Source organism: Molossus molossus, unplaced genomic scaffold (genome assembly GCF_014108415.1).
Source record: "Molossus molossus isolate mMolMol1 unplaced genomic scaffold, mMolMol1.p scaffold_m16_p_18, whole genome shotgun sequence".
NCBI classification, from domain to species: Eukaryota; Metazoa; Chordata; class Mammalia; order Chiroptera; family Molossidae; genus Molossus; species Molossus molossus.
In genome coordinates this window covers 9,731,518-9,752,624 of record NW_023425353.1, presented here as the reverse complement: position 1 = coordinate 9,752,624, position 21,107 = coordinate 9,731,518, and the positions used below count along the sequence as shown (strand labels likewise).

Below are 21,107 nucleotides of genomic sequence, written 5' to 3'. Positions count from 1 at the left end.
AACTCGGGTACCGGCAAGGCTGCGGGAGAACTCGGGCGCCGGCGCGGCTGCGGGAGAACTCGGGCGCCAGCACGGTGGGTGGCAGAGCTCACTTCCTGGGCAGCCAGCCTGAAGTCTACTCGGGCATCAAAGTCCGAGTCAGGTGGCTCCGCCCGGGCCCCTGTCCCAGCTGCTCTGGCTCCACAGTGTCAAAACTTCACCTGAATGTCGGTGCACCTTTACAGAAACCCCACACCAGAGAACCTGGGGCACAGAAGGCTCCGTGCAAGTAGAATTCAAAAGCATTTAATAAAAGCGGTTGAGAAGGCTGAGAAGGAATCCAGAATCCTGTTACATCTATGCTTAATCTTGCTCCTCCATCCCCACCTAACCTTCCTCTTCTTGGACAGCCAAAAGTTTCCCCCTCCCTGTCCACCAGGCAGCAGGAACCAGTGTCACTACAGCTCCCCAAGAAGGGCGGTAAGGAAACAACCGGTTTACGGAGCAGCTCCGTGTGCAGACACCACGCTAGGACTTTGTACGCGTATGCTCCCTCACTTGGGTCCAGCCCAGCCCTGTGGTCACAGGTCTCAGAATCAGCTCCCGGCCAGTTGTCTGGGACTGCATCCAGCTGCTCATTAGCTGTGTGATCTTGGGCAAGTTATTTAACTTCTCTGAGCCTTACATGACTCACCTCTAAAACAGACAGCCACAATAATGACCAAATATGGTTGTTATGAGAATCAAATAATGCACACAAAGTTAAAATGCGGGTGGGCGCATAATAGGTGTTTGAAGAGAGCATCATTTCCTCCACGGTCGTCATCATTGCCAAGAGGCAGCCGAGGCTCCTGGAAGTCGAGCAACCTCCCTGAGGTCAGAGAGGAGTGGAGCAGCCGCCGGATCTGCCTGACTGCAGAAGTGAGGCTCTTCCCACGCCCTGGGCACTGCTGCCTCCTCCTCACCAGGGCACTCCCAACAGCCCCCTAGACTGGGACGGTGCCCTACACGGTCCGCTGGTGTGGAAACACAAAGGGCACCTGTCTACCAGACCCTCAGCTCCCTCCCCCTGCTCCAGACCCCAGTCCTGGCGTTGAGAGTGCTGTGGCCATTGACGTTGGAGCAAGGTCCTCTGCACGATGCCACCCATCTTCTGCCCCTCTGCTACCTCAGACATCTTTGAAAGCAGCTGGGCTGGTCAGGGGAATCTCCTTAGAAGGCAAACTTTTAAGAGAAGCATAGGGGTGGGAATAATTGATATGAAATAATTCTCTATTTAGAAAAAGTTAAGTCTTTTATCTTTTGTGTGTGATGCAACCCTGAACATTTCTGTTCTTCAGAGGAACCGTCCTCTGCCTGCTCTTCACAAGTATCTACTGGATGGCTGCCACGTGTCAGGCACTGTGCTAGGGGCTGGGGGGCTTCCTGGATCCTAAAACAAAGTGGGGCAGCCAAATAGTAAACAAAAAACCACACCAATAAAGATCTAATTAGAAGTCTGATAATGCTAACAAAGGAAATTTCAGGGGTTGCCATAAACAAGTGCTGGGAGTCTGAAGGAGGTCAGGGAGGCTCCTTGAAGAAACATTTACCGGGAACTCATGGATGAGTGTAAATACAGAATACCATGCACCCTGATAAAGGTCATTTAGTCTTTCATGGGGCTCAACAACTAATTACCCCCATCTCTAGGTAGTATTGGACGGTTCATTTTGCCACTTATAGCAGAATGCTCTGAGAGCTAAAGACTGGTCAAGTACTCCTGGTATCTACTCTTCATCCTTCCTGGGATAGTTTGAAGTGAAACTTGAGAATTCTGGACAAATAACCTAATTACTACTCTTTATGTGCAAAAACACAGTTAAGGTCAAGGTAAAACTACCAATGTGTGATGACCAAGGATTTGGGGACATTTGTATCTGAGAATCCTCCGCAGACATGTGGGGTGCCAGAAAAATGGATGACAAGGACATTCACTCAGGAAAAACACTCTGATGGCCTCTTCAGACGTTCGTGGGACAGCGAGAACTAACAGGAAAGCCACATGCACGTACACGTACCAGGGAAAGCCGTCCTGCCAGAGGAGGTGGCGGTGACCACCTTTCTGGAGGGCAGTTGGGCACAATAAATCAAAAGCCTTAAAGAGCTCTGCAGGGGACCACTCACCTGTAGGAACTGTTATTCAGGAGAGGAACAGGCAAGTGTACAGGGAGGTTGGCTGCTGTCACCTGATTTGATATGGAGGAAGGCAGCCCAAAAAACACATGTTCAAAAATGAACCTTTGGCTCAGAGTTGCTCAATGGTGGCACTCTTGGTGTGGGATCTTGGTATTTGAGAGGGGTCAATTCTCCTTCGTGCAGGATTATATGGTAGTTTTCGGGGCGTTGAGCATCCCAAGCTCCTACCCATTAAAACAGTAGTAGAGTCCTCCAGTCATCTTGACAGTAACTATCTCTTCTTCAACACCCATAGCCAAATGCCCCCTAGTGGCGGGTGGTAGCATTCCGGGTTAGAAACTGCCAATGGAGAACCACACACCTATTCAGAAGAAGAATCTGGATCTAAATATACTGATGGAGAACAAACTTCACAATACATGAAGTGAAAGAAAAATCACAATAAGTGGATAGCGTCGTCATATTTTTGTCCCAAATGAAACAGAAATGTACTACTATATACATAGATACTTCTATACATGCAAAAAAGGTTGGAAAAATTTTATGGGTTGGTGGAACTATGAGTGATTTTTATCTGCTTTCTTAGGTGGCTCATATACTCTCTCTCTCTCCTTTTTTAATGATGTAGTCTTCCCTTTAAAATAGGAAAAAGCGATTCTGATTTGGAGAACGAATGGTGAGTGGCCGTCTGTCTCCCCAGCCCTGCCCAGTTCTTCACTGGGACGGCAAGGTCAGCCCTGGGCGCACTGCCTCTGCTCACACAGCCTGGGGTCGTCACTTCCTCACTCTGCCAAATACTTGACCTCCTTACAGGGCAGCAGCTATCATGCTGGAGGTAGAACATGGCAGATGTTCAGTAAGTGTTTGTTGAACTGAGCCATCCTTTTTTGGCTCGATTGGACCAGAATCTTGCTGACAGATACTCCAGGTTTTAATATCGAATTGGTACTCAATTCCCTGCACTCCCTGCAGCGACACTGGGCAATGTCTGGAGACATGTTTAGCTAATCCCAGCATTGGGGAAGGGGCGGTGTATGTTACTGGCATCTAGTGGGTAGAGGCCAGGGGTGCTGCTAATCAGTCTCGCACAGGAAGGCTCAACAGCAAAGAATTACCCAGTAGAAAACGTCACTAGTGCTGAAATTGAGAAACCCTTTTCTCCCTTTGCCTTCCTTATAAGCTTGTTGAATATTTTTCAAGTCCTTCCTGAAGTATTGTGTGCTGTAAATTTATATCCATGGCATCCCTAGGAGACAGAGCACATTATTAATTGTTTGAGTTTGAAAAGAACCTGGATCCTAACAGGTGACTTTGGATGGCCAGTCAGGCAGGACTGCAGTTCTCTGTTGTGCTACCACAGGCTCTCTGGACGACACTGAACACCGTGCTCGGAGTAAGCAAAGGCACAGGATCTGAGTGGCCTCCCTGGCTACTTTTCAGGCCAGTCATTACAGATCACAGGATCAGTGCCTGTCCTTTCTGGCATCATCTGTTATATTGATTATTTTTCATACTGTTTTAAGAAAGTTGAGTTTTACAACTAGATTTTAAAAAAATAAATGCTCATATTTAAAAGCATCTCCCAAAATGGGAGGTGACTCTTATTTTTATTGATTTTTTTTTTTTTAGAGAGAGAGGGAGAGGAAGAGAGAGACAGAAACATTGATGAGATCAGCATCCATCAGCTGCCTCCTGCACACCCCCTACTGGGGATCGAGCCCATAACTTGGGCATGTGCCCTGACCAGGAATCGAACTAGTGACCTCTAGGTGCACAGGACAACACCCAACCACTGAGCCACACAAGCTGGGCCATTTGCACTATATTTAATTGAAGGCATTTCTCAGAAGAAACAGAATAATAAAGAGTATCACTTGAAGATCTGTTAACCAAGCCAACAGTCAAGGACTCGAAAGGTTTCTAACAGAAAGGAAAGCACGTGACTCTCACCCCACCTAGCCTGGTGTTCTGTCTCCAGCACAAAGCATTTTAATGTTCACTATAATTCCTCTTGATAGAAAAATGGTTTTTCTCAAACCAGAGACAACTAACATGATATTAAACACCAGAGATTTTATTAGTGAAAGGCATTTAGAACCCAAACTTTTCTAATCTTAGAACACAGTGGATAAGGTTTTAAAAAATCTTTAAATCTATAAACAGTTCTGTCAGTAATAAACTTCAAAAGATCTCATACTTGTGTCTTTCTCAGCATCGATGTTTCTTTCTCTATCCCACTGCCTTCCACTCTCTCTAAAAAAAATCAATGAAAAAAAATTAAAAAAATATCTCATAACTTAAAAATTCGAAGTTCATTTCCTTCATGCAACAAATACCTTTAATATGGATTTATATTTTATTAGGCAAATATAGAGCCCTTGAAATAGCTTGAAGAGACAGTCTCTCTTTGAAGAACAATTTCCCTTTCTAATCATCTGTGTCATAGAGGTTTGAGTGAGTGAAGGGAATAGAGAAAACTATTCAAAGAACAATAGAATTGTAACCGATAGGAATATCCATTCATCTGATGTAATTCAAACCACTTGTTTAATAACATTAATCATTTTCTTTCAAAACAAATCAAAGAATGTTGTTTTAGACTTTCCAAAGATGCTCATTTCGGATGAGTCAAAGTGGCCTCACTTTTCAAATTGGTGAATTTAACCAAGAACTAGCTTCTGCAAATGTCTGTTCTCTTGGCTCAAAAAAAAATATCTTCTGAATCTGAACATTATAGACTGATGTTTGATCATCTTAAAGAAGAATCTACTTAAGTAGGAAAATGAAAACAGCTTAACTTTGCAATTTCAGGGCCCAATTTAGCAGGAAGCAAAGTGAACAAAAGAAAGATGGGTTTCACGCTTCTTAGGGTATATTCCTAGAAGTGGGATCACAGGGTCAAATGGCAGTCCCATTTTTAATTTTTGAGGAAACACCATATTGTTTTCCATAGCGGCTGCACCTGTCTGCATTCCCACCAGCAGTGTACTAGAGTCCCCTTTTCTCCACATCCTTGCCAGCATTTGTTTGAGGATTTGTTGATGGCGGCCATTCTGGCAGGTGTGACGTGATACCTCATGGTCATTTTAATTTGCATCTCTCTGATGATTAGTGATGCAGAGAAAGACAAGTATTAGTTCTTCAGAGAGAGACTATTTCTTCAAGCTATTTGAAGGGCTCTATATTTACCTAATAAAATATAAATATAATGAACACAATAAGCTGATGAACAAAACTGATCCAGCGAAATGGAAGTAGGGAACAGACTGACAAACTTCAGGAAGAGATAAACCAAAGAACTTATATACATATATGCATAAGCAATGGACACAGACAATAATGTGATAAAGATGGGGGGCGAGGAGGGGGATGTCAATGGGAGAAAAAAAGTAGAGACATCTGTAATACTTTCAACAAAAATATAAATAAATAAATAAATAAATAAATAAATAAATAAATAAATAAAACATGGGCCAATGCAATTAAAAAAAAAAAAGATGGGTCTCTTAGAAGCTGCTGGAAATGAGGTTAGCAAGAAAATGAAACAAGCTCACAGATGCATCTAGGTGTGAAAACTCATTGCTCAAGTACCTGGAACAGAATGGTGATGTCAAACAAAGATACTCAGTCACCCACCACCTCATTTGAGTTTCCTGAAAAACTCAAATATCTCATTCTTCTTAAACAATACAATCCTTACTGAAACAGAAGAAAATATATAACCACAACCTACCAACAGAGAGAAAATGCTCTTATTTCTTCCCACTAATATACAACACAGAATTCCCTTCACTTCTCATGGAGATTATTTTCCATGAATGTTCTTATTCTGAGATATTTTCTCCATGGTAAGAATTGAAATAGAGATCTCAAAACTGAAGAATCTATAGGGTTTAGGAAGGTAACACAAATGGATGAAGTGGGCTCAGAGGAGACTAGGGCGACCTGGAGAGAGCAAACTGTCTAGAAAGAAGGCCAGCTCTTGACTCAATGGAACCCTAACCCTGGCAGGAATAAGATTTTTAGACTCTCAAAATTTCAAGACATAAACATGAACTTTTAAATAAACATTCTTATTTAGCATTAGTAACTAATTCAAAAAAGTTTTTTTTTTTTTCCCTCATGGCTCTAGAATCTTATTTTCTTATTGAATTTATTCGTGGTGATATTGGTTAATAAAATTATTAAATAGGTTTCTGGTGTACAATTCCACAACACATCATCTATATATTGTATTGTGTGTTCACCACCCCAGGTCAAGTATCCTTCCATCACCATATATTCCCCCTATGTCCTCCTCTACTTCCCCCAATCCCAACTACTAATTCAAAATTTTAAACAATATTTTGCTGGCTGAAGAAATCCTGCCCGTGTGATTGATTTCATCAGCCAATAAGCAACCTTAGTATTGGAAGAAGAAAGTGAGAAATGGCCAATCAAAGAGATCTTATCAGCATCCCACTCTTAAGTTGGTGAATTCTTGGGTCTTCCTTAATCAAAGGAACTTCTTCTAAAAGCATGACCACATCTAAAATTCCTAACATAAAATTTCAAGGCTTTATAAGCTTCAAAACATTGTTAGACATAAAGATCTCCAGAGCAAGAAACTTTCTGTGTCAGAGGAGGGGACTGTGGTAAAACACTTAAGATTCTGGTAAACCTGTCTCTTAAAGATGTGTTACTGTCATAACTAGCTAGCTAATATTAATAATAGAAAAGGAGCACAGAGGAGGCCAGGCATTATAAACATGATAATCTGGGCAGCTTCACCAGGAAGATGCAAGTTCACACTCCCCAGGGAACCACCAGTCTATTCCCTGCAAATCACTGGGGGAAGGGGTCCAACAAAGGGGAAGATGGATGTATGAGCAGTGAAGTCTGGGTAACATAGGAAAGGTGCTGGCCTCTCAGTCTAACCTGGGAACAAAGATAATTGGCTAGGGGGTGAAACCACTGAAAGCATGTGAAATCTTAAAAGGGTAAAATCCCCCATTCTTACTCTCTTGTTCCTTTTGCTTTGCTTCTGCTTCCTTGCACTCACTCATGCTCCCTCCATAGCCATGTGGCCCACAAAGCTGCATGGCTCATGGCCATGTGGACCCTACACAATGGACTGCAGCTGGGAACACAAGCTAACCAGATGCTGGAGTGGACTGTGCAAATATGGAGCAGAAACTCTGGGCAATGGCTGGAATCTAACCCTGCTGACGACCAAATGAGACGTTTTCCATGGCAGGACAGAGGGAGATAGAACCTTGGAAACTCAGGGTTTTAACTCCACAGAAATAAAGCTTTCTACAATACTTCATCCTCCCATGAGGTTCTTAGGACATTCTTATTCCCACGGCACCCCAAAAAGCTCACTTCCACCGGCAGCAGGTGGGGACACAAACAGCACGTCACTGGTAACAGATGCACAGAGAAAATCATGAAAATATCCAGCTGATAGCAAAGGCTTCTCAGCCAACAATGAGGCTGATGGAAGAGAAAATTCCAAGTACTGAGAAATGCAAAGCAGAGGCTGTATATCACGGAGAAAAATGCAGTGAAACGGAAAAAACTAAGTTCATCTCATCGAGCCAATAATATTTACAGCCTGTGGGTAGTGCCAAATATTTCAGGAAATGCCAATGTCTTTCTTTGTAAAGCAAGGCCAAGCGTAATATTTAAACGCAGCACATATATATCACTGGGGAGAACAGGCGAATCCACATTTCCTCACTCTGTTTTACAAAGAATCGTAACATGAAGATTCATGATCAAGGTGGAACTCCCTTCCCTCTCCAAAACTGAAGTTTCACTATCTAATGTCTCAAAGCCGACATTTCTGAGACATTTCTAGATGATCTTCTGTTAACAGTTAATGGTGATACCAAATAGATGACTAATGGCTCACACAAGACTGTTTCATTTCTCTTCCTCATTTTCTACTGCGGCCTCCGACATCTTCAACCGATAGAGCCCCAAGCCCTTCCCTGAATTAGCCACGCCAGCTCTTCCTTCTGGACGGGAATGAGGCAGGACGGGCAAGACAAAGGTAAAAGCCAAACCACAACTGATCGGTACCTGTTCAGGCTTCAGCCCAGGCGGGACCCAGGCGTACTCCTCCAAGGCACATCCTGAGTCGTCATCTGAAGTCGAGTTCCTCTGGAAGTCAAACATGAGTTTGCTGACGGTCTTCTCCATCTCCAGGGGCATCACTGTCACCATGTGCTCCTCCTGAGGGCACTTGCAGTGCAGACAGATCTTCCTGCAAGGAGCAAAGGCGGGAGGTGAGAGAAGGCAAAAGAATCATGTTTGTAACTGGTCTGCTGGTCCCCAGCCCTTGGATCCCAAACTATAAACACATTCCTTGGCAACTGGCTTTTGGCAAAAGCATCTAAAGGAACGTAGCATGGCACGCCTGTCTTTGTAGAAGGCATGGCACTGAGCATGTGGAACACCGTGGAAGGTCAGAGACCACCAGGTAAGCATGCTAAGGGAGCTTAAACATGAAGCCCCACCTTTCCTTCTAAATCAGTACCCCAAGAGGAATGTCAAAATCTCTTTTATCTTTCTAGGTAGAACACCGGAGAAAGACCACAACCACAATTTCCTTGACTATCACAGTAATTAAATAGACATAACACACATGCTGACCAGAAGTATTACCAGTAGATTTAACTAATACTGACAACATACCATTTTTTAAAAAGGTTCCCAGACCTTGGAAAATGAATGTGGTTTTAAAAAACTGTAGGTGAGATTTTCTTTAAGAAGAGCAAACATATTTTTCCCACTAAACAAATCTGGTCCTAAGATTTCATAAGAAAGACATTTCATCTCCATGAAAGATTCCCATAGGTTTGAAATTTTAATTAGAGACCCAAATCTTCCCTACACTGGTCATTACTTTTAATGTGCAAGGGTATTGTGCACGTGCATTCTTTCAAAAGGTAGCAGCCAACGATCAAAATCTCTCCCCCAAATCGAACACTCCTCTTTAAGGTTACCATCTGTTCCATTTCCACGGCTACACAAATGATGGAACAGTAAAAAGGTTCATGTCAACAACACGAAAGCATTTCTAACTTCCATTAATAAAGTAGAAAAGAAAGAAATGGAGGAACATTTAAAGAAAATAAGCTGTTATACATATACTCTCCTCTTTATGATTATAATGTTCCGGTAGCACCTTATAAAGGCAGCGAAGTCTGGAACCCTAACTCCACATGTGCCTGAAGTTTTTCATAATAGCTTTGTTAAGACATAATTCACATGCCATAAAATTCACCATCTTAAAGTGTTCAGTTCACTGGCTCTTAGTATATTTACAAAGTTTTGAAACCATCACCGCCATCTAGTTTGAGAACATTTCCATCACTCCCCAGAGAAGCCCCATTGGAGACTTCCCACATTCGCTCTCCCCCAGGTCCTAAAACCACTCATCTATTTTCTGTTTCTATGGTTTTGCCTATTCTGGAAATTTCACATAAGAAAATCCTACAATATGTAGATTTTTGAAACTGGCTTCTTCCACATAGTAGGATGTTTTCAAGGTTCATCCACGTGGACAGTGTGTCAACCTTTATTTCCTTTTATTGCAATATAATATTCCACTGTATATATTGTTGATTCATATCAGTTGGTGGGCATTTGGGTCATTTCTACTTCCTGACTTTTGTGAATTAATGCTGCTCTGAATATACATGTACATGATTTTGTTTGTGTGTATGGACATATCTTTCCAATTCTCTTGGGTAGATACCTAAGGGTAGAATTGCTGGGTCATATGGTAACTTTAAACTTAACACTTTGAGGAACTATTAAACTGTTTTTGTTTTTCCAAAAATATATATGCAACATTTTACATTCCCACCATCAAAGAATGAGTGTTCCATTTTCTCCACTTCCTTGCTACACTTGTGATTGTCTTTCTTTTTGACTGTTGCCACCCTAATGGGTATGAAGAGGTATCTTACTGTGGTTTGGATTTGTACTTTCTTAACAGCTAATGACATTGAGTATCTTTTCATGTGCTTATTATATATCTTCTTTGGAAAAACATCTATTCAAATCCTTAGTCCATTTTTTAAATTGTTAGTTTTCTTTTATTATTAAGTTGTAAGCACTCTTTATATATTTTCTGGATACAAATCCATTATCAGATAGTATATGATTTGCAAAGATTTTCTCCATTGTGTAAGTTGTTTTCACTTTCTTGATAATGTCTATTGAAGCACAAAATTCTTTTATTTTGATAAAGTCCAATTTATTTTTTTCTGTTGTTGCTTGTGATTTGAGTATTGTATCTAAGAAACCACTGCCTGACTCAAGGTCAAAAAATTTACTCCTGTATTTTCATCTAAGAGTTTTATGATTTTAGCTCTTATATTTGGATCTATGTTCCATTTTGAGTTAATTTTCACATATGGCATGAAGCAGGAGGCCAGATTCATTCTCCTGTGGCTATCCAACTGTCCCAGCACCACTTGTTAAAAGTCTATTCTTCCCCCCATTGAACTGTCTTGGTATCCTTCTCAAAAATCTTGATCATAAATTTAAAGGTTTATTTCTGGACTTTCAATTCTATGCCATTGACCTGTATGTCTACCCTTTTGCCAGTATCACACGGTCTTCTTTACTATTGTTTTGTAGTAAATTTTGAAATTGTGAAGTGAGAGTCCTACAACTTTGTTCCTCTTTTAAAAAATTGTTTGGTTCTTCTGCATCCCCAGCATTTGTATCATAAAATATAAATTTTAGAATTAGCTTGCCAATTTCTGGAAAAAAAATCCTGTTGGGATTTTGATAGGGAGTGCATTGAACCTGTACATCAATTTGCAGAATATTTCTATCTTAACAATACTGTCTTCCAATGTATGAACAAAGGATGTCTATTTATTTCAGTATATTTTAATTACTTTTCATGTTATTTTGTAGTTTTTATTATATCTTGAAGTTCTTTTGTTAAGTTTATTTCTAAATCATTTATTTTTATTGATACCATCATAAATAAAATTGCTTAATTTCATTTTCAGATTGTTACTGTACAGAAACACAAATGATCTTTGTACACTGACTTTACATCATACAATCTTGCTGAACTTGTTTATTAGTTCTAACAGTGTGTGTGCATTTTCCTTAGGATTTCTGTGAATAGAGACAGTTTTTTCTTTCTTTCCAATCTGATGTCTTATTGTCCTGGCCCCCCATTACAATGGTGACTGGAAGTGGCAGTGTGGGCACTCCTGTCCGGCTCCTGACCTAAGGGAAAGCAGCCAGTATTTTGCCATCAAGTATGATTAGTCATGGGGACTTTCTGCACATGCCCTTTATTAAACTGAAGGCATGTCTTGCTATGCTAGTTCGTTGAATGTTTTTTTTGTTGTTTGTTTAATCACAAAAGGGTATTGGATTTTTAATGCTTTTTAAAGCATCTATTGTGATCAGTTGGTTTTTGTCTTTATTGTATTAATGTCCTGTGCCTGAATTTTGATACCTAAACGTACTGAGTTTAGTCCAGTCAAACGAGGTTTGTCGGATCCTCCCACTCCCTGTGTTCATCAGGCCGACAGACACAGAGGGAATGCACAGGCGGATCTGTTTGCACCTCCACACTCGGACACTTTACCCTAAAACTGGCTCTTCTCTTCACAAATAGTCAGAGCGCACTTTACAGTGATGGATTAATCAGCTACTTTGAAGACGTCGGGGTTTTGGGGAAGTCATCAGGTTCTTTTCCCTCCTGAATTTTTTATGCCAGTTTATGACTTAAGAAAGAAGTTTTAGTGTGTTCAAGCAAATTTAGAAAGTTCTTGGGTGACTAATAGTTTTTATTAGAAAGTCATATTTAAAAAAAAAAATTTTTTTTTAACAAATTCAGGTTCTAGAATATTCATCGGTGACACTTATTCAGCAATGCAGGGAAGAGCACAATATTTATTGCTGGACGGATGTGATCTAATGAACAAATCTCCAGGAGAAGGAAAAGATAAGCAGCAAACCACAGAACTAGAACCAGTTCCAGAACCAGTCTCACTGAGAAGCACGGACACCACAGGGGACAGGGCTAAGGGCCCTATGTCCTCATTCAACAGATAACTACCGAGCTCCTGCCGTGTGCCTGGCCCTGCTCTAGGCCTTGGGATACCTGCCTTCAAGGACCCTACCTTCCTGGGGCGGGGGGGGGGGGGCATACTGTAAACGATAGATATAGCAGATCGTTCCGTCATGTTGCGTGTGGAAGGCGCTGAGTGCTACGGAAACAGGACGGGAGCAGGAGGGCAACCCGGACGGGTGGGGGCGTTCTGAGCAGAACCACAGCACTGGACTTTCTTTTTCTTTTTTTTTTTTTTTATCCTCACCCGAGGACATTTTTCCATTTTTTGTTCAGATAGAGCGGGAGGGAGAGAGAGGTAGAGAGAGAGAGAGAGAAACATCGATGTGAAGGGACACATCGAGTGGCTGCCACCCGCACGACCAACCAGGGCCGGGGACAAACTGCATCCGAGGTACGTGCCCTTAGCGGGAACCGAACCCGCGTCTCTCTGTACCGCAGGCCGACTCTCCAACCGCTGAGCCAAACCGGCCAGGGCAGCACTGGACTTTCTTAAACGCCATACACAGGAGTCCAGACTCGCACACTGAGAAAGAAAATAACACCCCCACTTTCCAGAGAAGAAGAGAAAGTCTCAGAGAGGTTAAGCAATATGTTCAAAGTAAGCCTTAAAGAGCAAGAGGGATGGGAATTCAAAGTAGGATCTATCTGACTCCTGAACAAAAACAATGACCTATAGACAGCATACCTGATTCCAACCACAGAATAGCCTTTACTCCTGAACAAACACATTCAGAAAAATCAAAACCAGGCCCTGGCTGGGTTGCTCAGTTCTTAGAGCATCGTCCCAATACGCCAAGGTTGTGGGTTTGATCTCCAGTCAGGGCACATACAAGCAGCAATCAATGAATACATAAATAAGTGGAACAACAAATCAATCTCTCTCTCTCTCCCTCTCCCCCCCCTCTCTCCCCCTCTCCCTCTCCCTCTCCCTCTCCCTCTCCCTCTCTCCCCCTTTCTCCAAAAATCAACCAAAAAGAAACAATCGAAACCAAAGAGGGACCTAAAAGGAAAGAAAAGAAGAGTGGTGAAAGAAAAGTGGTAAATCGAAACCAGAGGACCTTGTATTTCCCTGCTAGCTGCCTGCCCTCCATCCTCAGTTGTAATAGGCACTCCTGTGGCAAGGCACTTTTATTTGCAAAGAATTTCAACCTCAGAGTGGTTCCCTCACAGCCTCTGGAAAGACTAATTTAATAACCTCTGTTTACAAATGAGGAGCCCAAGGCCCAGATGCTCAGAAAGGAGCAGAGGGTCAGAGGCAAAGCCAAGACGATTTCTCTTGGTCCTCATGTGGCTCCTCCTCTTGGCGAAATGCACAGAGCAACACCCAACTGCTCTCTCTTTGGACACACTGGTTAAAGCTTTTGAGGAGTGCATGGGGAAGTATATGATTTGGTCTCCCCCCCCCCCCCTTCAAATAGACATTTATGAAAATAGAACCTGCTAGTAAAGCAGGATTTCATTTAAAAAAAATCCGACCATATAAAGTGTGCATTGGTTTCATTCTGTCAGAGTTGACATTCTACCTGCATATAATTGGGTTTGTGAATGACAAGTTTCCAAGGAATAAGGCATGATTCAGAGAGCAGAGATCCCGCATTCCCCTTTCTTCCTTCCCTCTACCCAGCAACAGCCCTGCACCCCCCATACAAAAGCTGCAGCTAGTAATTCATTCACTTCCACATTCGGAAGCTACAATCTGCTCTTCCAGGGAATATACAATGCCTGCAAGCCGAGGCTCTTTCCAACCATTTCAAAGAAGTCTGGTCATTTGCACCGGTGACTACACTGTTTGGAGGCTGACTAACAATTTGTATCAATTAACTTATATACCATGATATGGAATGATTTATGATAAAAAGATGTGGACAGGTTATTTACAACACTAAACTCTGAACCATCATGACTCGTTTTGCGTGACAAGTGATAGAATGAAGGCAAAAAAGGGATCTTCCTTTATCACATGATTCTGACAAGTTCAAGTCATAAAATGCAGCATTCTAGTTTTGGAGGGGATTGCAATCATCATTAAGTCCCTTTACAGAATCTTTCTCCTCTCTTTCACTCCCCGCTCCCCATATTTTAATGAGAGGAAAATAAGTTTTCCAGAAGGACTCATATATGGAAATACATTCAATATATAACACAGAGCTGCCCAAGTTGATGTGAGGGAAGGAGACCGGAACTCAATTGCTCTCAAGCTAATTTCCTTCCCAAACTCCAGGCATTTCCATGGTCCTAAGGTCCCAAGGTTCTACAGACACAAGTACAGATGACAGAAAGATGAGGGAGAGAGAGAGACTGAGAGAGAGAGAGAGAGAGAGAGAGAGAGAGAGAGAGAGACTATCGATGGCTTTTAAAAGACAATTCCTAATCATGAAAGTCTGCATGTAAACAATGATCTCATCATGGGAAAGTGCATATCTGGTGGCCGAGACCTTCTAGGCCCTAGAAGGACCTGTGGGTCATGTCCCCTTTGGGGGTCGAACGACCCTTTCACAGGGGTTGCCTAAGACCACTGGAAAACAAAATTATAGTTATGAAGTAGCAACGAAAATAATTTTATGGTTGGGGGTCACCACAACATGAGGAACTGTATTAAAGGGTCGCGGCGTTAGGAAGGTTGAGAACCACTGTTCTGGGGAGATGCCTCGGGAGTAGTGACACACCCCAGTGACTTTGATTGGAGGGTCTGACGCAGGGCCCGGGCAGTGAATTTCTGCCAGCATCCAGGTGATTCTGACCTACACTTGGACACCTTTCTATAGCTAGCGTCCTAGTCAGAAGGCAGCACCTGAGGCAGAGTATAGTCTGAAAACCAGTGTGGTTTCTACCCACATAGCTGATAGTCTCAGCAACTCTGGGCAACGTACATTAAAAACAAAAACAAACACAAAACACTCTTTCAGTGGAGGGGGGGAGAGGGACAGCTGTAATACTTTCAACAATAAAGATGAAAAAATAAAATAAATAAATAAATGATTTTAAAAAACTGTTTCAGGGAATCTATGCCAACTCCTCCCAACCACCATGTCTTAAACTCTTACATCACTAAGCTCACCTGTCACTCAGCTGGGTACCACTGGGGCATGCGTGTGAAAGGTGCTGTTGAGAGGCAGGACTACACCGGCCACCAGAATGTGCCTCTCACTGCCAGCCCTGCCATCTGTCCTCCTGCCTTCCACCTCCCGTGGGATGGGCTTCTCTGTCCCAAGTCCATGGCCATCATGCACAGGGTCAAGGGGCAGACTGCTTAGAGTGGCTCAGTCCCCACACAAACCAAGTGACCGAGGAGGACTGCACAGCGCTTGGACTCTCCGTGCCAACACCGCAGGCAGCCGAGATCAGGTGTGGGAAAACACACTTTTGTTAAAGACAAAGGGCTAAAAAAAACCAAACGCCTCCATAGCTTTTTGCTAAATAACAGAGTGTCCCAGGTATTTTAATTCTTCCATGACTACAGTTCACTAAAGGCAAGGAATAACTCTTTTTATTTTTAATAAGAAGAAAAGAGGAAATCTTTTCCTCCTTATTATAAAGTTACTGCTTCCTTATTCTTGAAAAAAAAAAAAAAATGCAACACACAATGCAGAAAAGGGTCAGGAATTACAGATAAGCTAGAGGAAGAAAAACATTTCCAAATACTCAGTCCCAGAGATAACCCTGTTCAACAGAAACAGCTGCTAGTCCTCTTCCCCCTCATGTTAAGAAACTGGAGACCAGACTTCAGTCTATGTATTCCCCATCAGCAAGTACTGAGAGACGAGACTCTGGCCTGGAATGACAAGACATGAGCCAGAGCCACCCACATGTGCACACACAACGCTCTCAGCAAATAGATGTGCATTATTCAATCCTGATAAGTGGGTCTGTTCTGATCTGGTTCCCTGTAGCAGGATCAGAGAACTTATTTACAGCCTGGAAGATGCCGGCAACATGGGATTGCATATATATTTATGGGTAGCTCAGAGTTAAGTTAGGTCCCTCAGATAAAAAACATCTGAAAACCAGATTTCAACATCTATTGACTTTCAATTTTCTGTGCAAGTGGGGAGAGATGGGGCACAGATAATTTAAAACCACCATGCCTTGGCTCTGAATTGCGTCTTTGTACATCAGTCATACACTCTCAGCGCTGCAATAACTTACGTCACCTCAAACCACCTGAAGGATGTGCCCTGGCAGGATAGGCTCAGGAGCGGCTGGGCAGGAGTCTGCTTTCTCAGTCTGCTCTGCTGCCCATTTCCGTGGACCTCCAGTGAGAGCATCATCTTCTCACATGCCATGCAAAGCACCAGCCTAAATTTGGTCTAAAATAAGCCAACATTTTTTTTTTTTAGTTTACTGCCCTTTGGGAACACCTTTCCCAGGCTTTAGGAGATAAATAGGGTTTTGGGTGAAGAGTTTTTACTGGGTTGCAGGCTGCCAGGAAGTAAGCGAGTAAGGAGACAGTGGTTGTACTTAACAAAAAGGCATCTTCTGCTGTGCTTAAGTGAGCCAGTAAGAGCCAGAAGCAGGGTCCACCTGCCCTAAGATATTGCTGAGATAATCCTGCCCCCACTGTGAATAAGTCAGAGTTGTCAAAACTGAGCTATCACAAAGGAACACAAGCTGTCCTCTCCAACACTGCATGGGTCACAGGACTATACGACCTACACATAGGCTCCAGCTTCCACCTTCCCCATCCCCCAAACCACAAGAGGAGGATCAGAATGGCAGAGAGAAGGGCAAAAAATATATTTGTGGGGGCTGGCCTGAAAGAAATGAGGTGCTCCAAGAGGTGCCAGTCTGTCCCCAGTGGATCAAGGACTCCACACAACAGGTGTGACCTCCAGGGCCGGGCTCCTGCCTCCCACTCCAACATGCGCTTCGATACTGAAGGATGGCAGGGAAGGCTATATTTCTACTATTACCATAATTTCTTACATTTACGGAAGATTTATAATATTCATATTATTTTTACATAGTTTGTTTCATTGATTCATTCTCACCAGTACTGTAAAATTAGCATTTTTCCTCACTTCACAGATATAAAAATTTGGACTATGAACTCATAAGCCACTTGATTAAAGTCATACAAATTAGAACCTATGTCCTCTGATTCCAAAATAAGTGCTATTTCTATTACCATGTTTTAAGTAGAGTGGCCAAATCTTCCTTTCTTCTTTTCTTCTGTGCATCTTTCCATCATTGCCTCCATCCATATCTATCCATCCATCCATATTCATCCATATCCATCCATCCACCCACTTATCCATATTCATTCATTCATCCATCCATCCATATCCATCTATGCATCCATATTCATCCATCCATCCATCCATCCATCCACTTATACATATCCATTCATCCATCCATCTATCCATCCATCCATCCATCCATCCATCCATCCATCCATCCATATCTATTGATACATTCAACTACCAACCAACCATCCAAGTAGACAACAGTGGTAGAACATCTACTATGTGCCAGGCACTGTACTAAGATGCTGGGCATAGAGCAGTGATTAAGACAGACAATATCCAACCCCATGGAGCTCAGAGTAGAGTGGAAGAGACAGATAATGGCTAGGTAAACAAACAGATACATTTGCCATTTATAGATTGGGATAAGTGTCATTATGGAAACAAACGAGATGAGGAAGAGAGGGACTGAGGATGGATCAGGAGAGGTCTCTCTACTGAAGTGACATCTGAGTTGCAATGAGAAGACTGAGTATGAGAGAAAAACAGGGAGTGTATTTTCTGGGCAGAAGAAAAGCAAGCACAAAGGCTGTGAGGTGGGGAAGAACAGGGCATGAGTCATTCTCAGGAGGTGGTGTGTGTCCTCCCTTCTCCCATCACTGTCTACATTGATGACAGTGACCAAACTGGCTGAGCCACTGCCTGGCCCAAAGCTCCAGCACAGATGTAAAATTCAGAGGATGGTGCCATCTTAGTGGGTACAGGAAAGTTCCTCCATTCTCCTGAATTCCCTTCTGTTTTGATACCCAGACATCAGCATATCCTGTTATTTGCCATCTGACTGGCTCCTTAACTCCCTCGCCCAGCCACAGTTATTTTGTTTTTTTCCCATTTCTGGCAAACACTCAGTCTGAACGAGGGACCCAGGCATGAACCTTGACACTTGCCATGTCTGGAAGCAAGATTTCTATCTCTGTGAGAAAGGAAAAATGGTTTCCTAATAAACACAGAAGCTGAAGGGTGGAGACTGTGACAAGGCCAGCTGGGTACGAGGCGGGTGTGTGCTGAGAGCCAAACCGTGCCGCCTGGTCTGTCCAACTCCCTGCCCTCCGCCTGGCTCCAGCGGCTCTGGCCATCTGCGCCAAGAGGACCTTCTCTCTCCCTGCACTGCCAAAGCTGGGGCAGGATGATTTTCAGTGGCAGTGTTCCCTTTCCTAATTCATATGTCAATTCATACTTCAATTAAGAAATATACAGTGCCCTACTTTAGATTAATTATCTTGCCAGTTTTGAGCAGTAGAAACACATTCTCTTTTAAAAATAAGCCTGCTGGATGACTTTCCTTATTTTGGACATCTCTTACCATACTTGGATTTACAGGTTTCCCCAGAACCAGATCCTCAAAAGGTATCTGAGCATAAAGAAGACTGAGAGGTAATCCCCAAAAGTCCTGATAGGGACCTGGAGAAGGGAAGGATGCCAACATATGACAAGGCAGTGGGAGGCTGCAGCTCTGGGCAACCGTGACTCGTTTCAGTTGAGGAAGTACAGGATGGTACAGAACATTCCTCAGAGATGTTCCACTGAAGAGTCAAGGTCACAGGTGTACGCACCCACCAAATCCCAACAGTCACTGGGTAAGGACCACCCTGGGCCTCTGGCCTACCCCACGTGCAAGACAGGTCAGCTCGTGCATAAATCCGCAGCTCCTCCTGCGGCAGGAGCCATGGGCCAGACGCTGGAGCGGTGCGCGCCAAGGGGAAGAAGGGAAAGCCGAACACATTGCTGCAGGCAGCTTTCCTTATTCAACAACGGTTCACCGAACATCTATGAGCTGTGCCTTCCAGTAAGTGTTGCAAAGAATTAAAACAAAATAAATAATAAGAAAACAGTAAGAAGTCCCTGTCTCACTGGGGCACAAAGTTATAGCCACAAAGAGCTGGACCACGACTTTCAAAATGAAGAGCACTGTGGGCTGTTAAAGAGAATTTCCTGGTTCTGAGGAGACAGGTGCTGAACTCTACACAGGTAAAGCATGATGTTTGTAATTTATCCTCTGATGCTTCAGCAACAATAATAATAATAATGCGTGAGTGTGGAGTAGGAGGGAAGAGAGAGAGAGGAGGAGGGGAGAGAGAGAGCAAGACAGAGATAGAAGCACAAATGTGGCAAATGTTAATGGGGAAATCTAAAAGGGTATATGGAATTCCTTATATTATTCTGCAAGTTCTACATAACATTGTGATTTCTGAAAATAGGTATTAAAACAAACAAAAGTGAAACGTATTTTGACTTTGCTGTTAGGTCTCTGACCGACAGAAAACCTCCCACGTGCCAAGCACTGTGCTACAGAGATGCCTGTTAATGAGAAGTAAGGGCAGGCCTCCCTAGGATGCTGCACCTGGAAGTTGCTAAGCAGCAGGTCACGAGGCAGAAAGAGAAGGAAGGGTATTTCCGACAGGTCAATAAAGGCATGCAGGTGGGAGAGAACATGGTGCCATCAAGATATGAGAAGAGTCTTAGATGGTGACAAGATGGCAGCTGGAGATGACACATATAACCCATGGGAAGGAGTTTGACTTTACTGTAAACATATTCACAGTCAGTGAGCGATCTGCCCACCAAACACCAGCTAGCTAATTCAGCATGGTGATGAGTAGCCAAGTACTGCAAAGCAGAAGAGCTTGGCCACTGATAGTGTCTCCATGGCAACGCGGCTACCTGCCTCACTGCGTTTCTGCCAAAAGCTGTGTGTACCCAGAGAATCTCCGATTTCCTCAGCTGCTGTCAGACACACTGTCCTGCTAAGAATAAGCCAAGGTGGATGAACGGTGGTTACCCCCATGCATAGACTCCTCCACTTCGCTTTGCCCACAGGCTCAGCGTGACTTTACTGCGTGCTCATCTTTGCTTCATTTGGGACACTTAGCACAGTTCCTAAAGCACCTCCTTTGCAGACGATCCCTTCTGAGGACGTGCCGGCAAACAGTTTAACACCCCACCTCCAAACTTCAAGGCAAGAACTGGAAGATGTCACAAAAATCTTCGTTTGCCTTTCTCTCTTTCTCTTCCATGCCACCTGCTGAGGGACTTTAGTCTCCACCTGCCTTGTGGCAGAAGCTGGCTAACCTCATGTAGACAAGATCTGAGACATTAAATATCTCTCAAGTACTGAAGGCAGCATATACAGTGCAGTGGATTAACACCTTAGATTCTGGAGGCACCGTGACTTGGGTTCGAACCCTAACTCTGCCACTTTACTGAATTGCTGTTAGAATTAAATAACTTAAACATACAGCATGCTTGGTAGAGTGAAACCTGATTACACTGGCTAGGCCCTATGCTATGGGCAGGGATATAAAGTAAAGCAAACAAGTACATACAATTTGTCATGGTTCTTGCTCTCTAGAAGTCATTCTAGGCCCTAATCACTTTTTTTAGTTAGAATGGAAACAAACCAATGGAAAATAGGGGATGAACAAGTTATTTTCACGTCTTTATGAAACAGTATATATTAAGGGTGTGCTACACTGAGCAAAGTAATCTGATTACCATCCTTACCAAAGGATTACTAAACTTTTACCATGCTTTTAATATTTCAAGGTCACACAATTAACCCCTTTTTTCCTTACCAAGATATAATAAGGTAGACACGCTGGATAGTA

The 21,107-nt window shown here is 43.0% G+C and overlaps 1 protein-coding gene across 1 annotated transcript in view; it reads right to left on the bottom strand.

The window, feature by feature from the left end:
- The window catches only part of PRICKLE2 (prickle planar cell polarity protein 2), a 110,137-nt gene that overhangs the window by 76,805 nt on the left and 12,225 nt on the right, over nt 1–21,107 (bottom strand). Inside the window, exon 2 of the mRNA XM_036267357.1 lies at nt 8,224–8,407. Coding sequence (XP_036123250.1) covers nt 8,224–8,367 — 144 coding nt within the window. The 5' untranslated portion in view covers nt 8,368–8,407. The remainder of the gene's footprint in view (nt 1–8,223; nt 8,408–21,107) is intronic.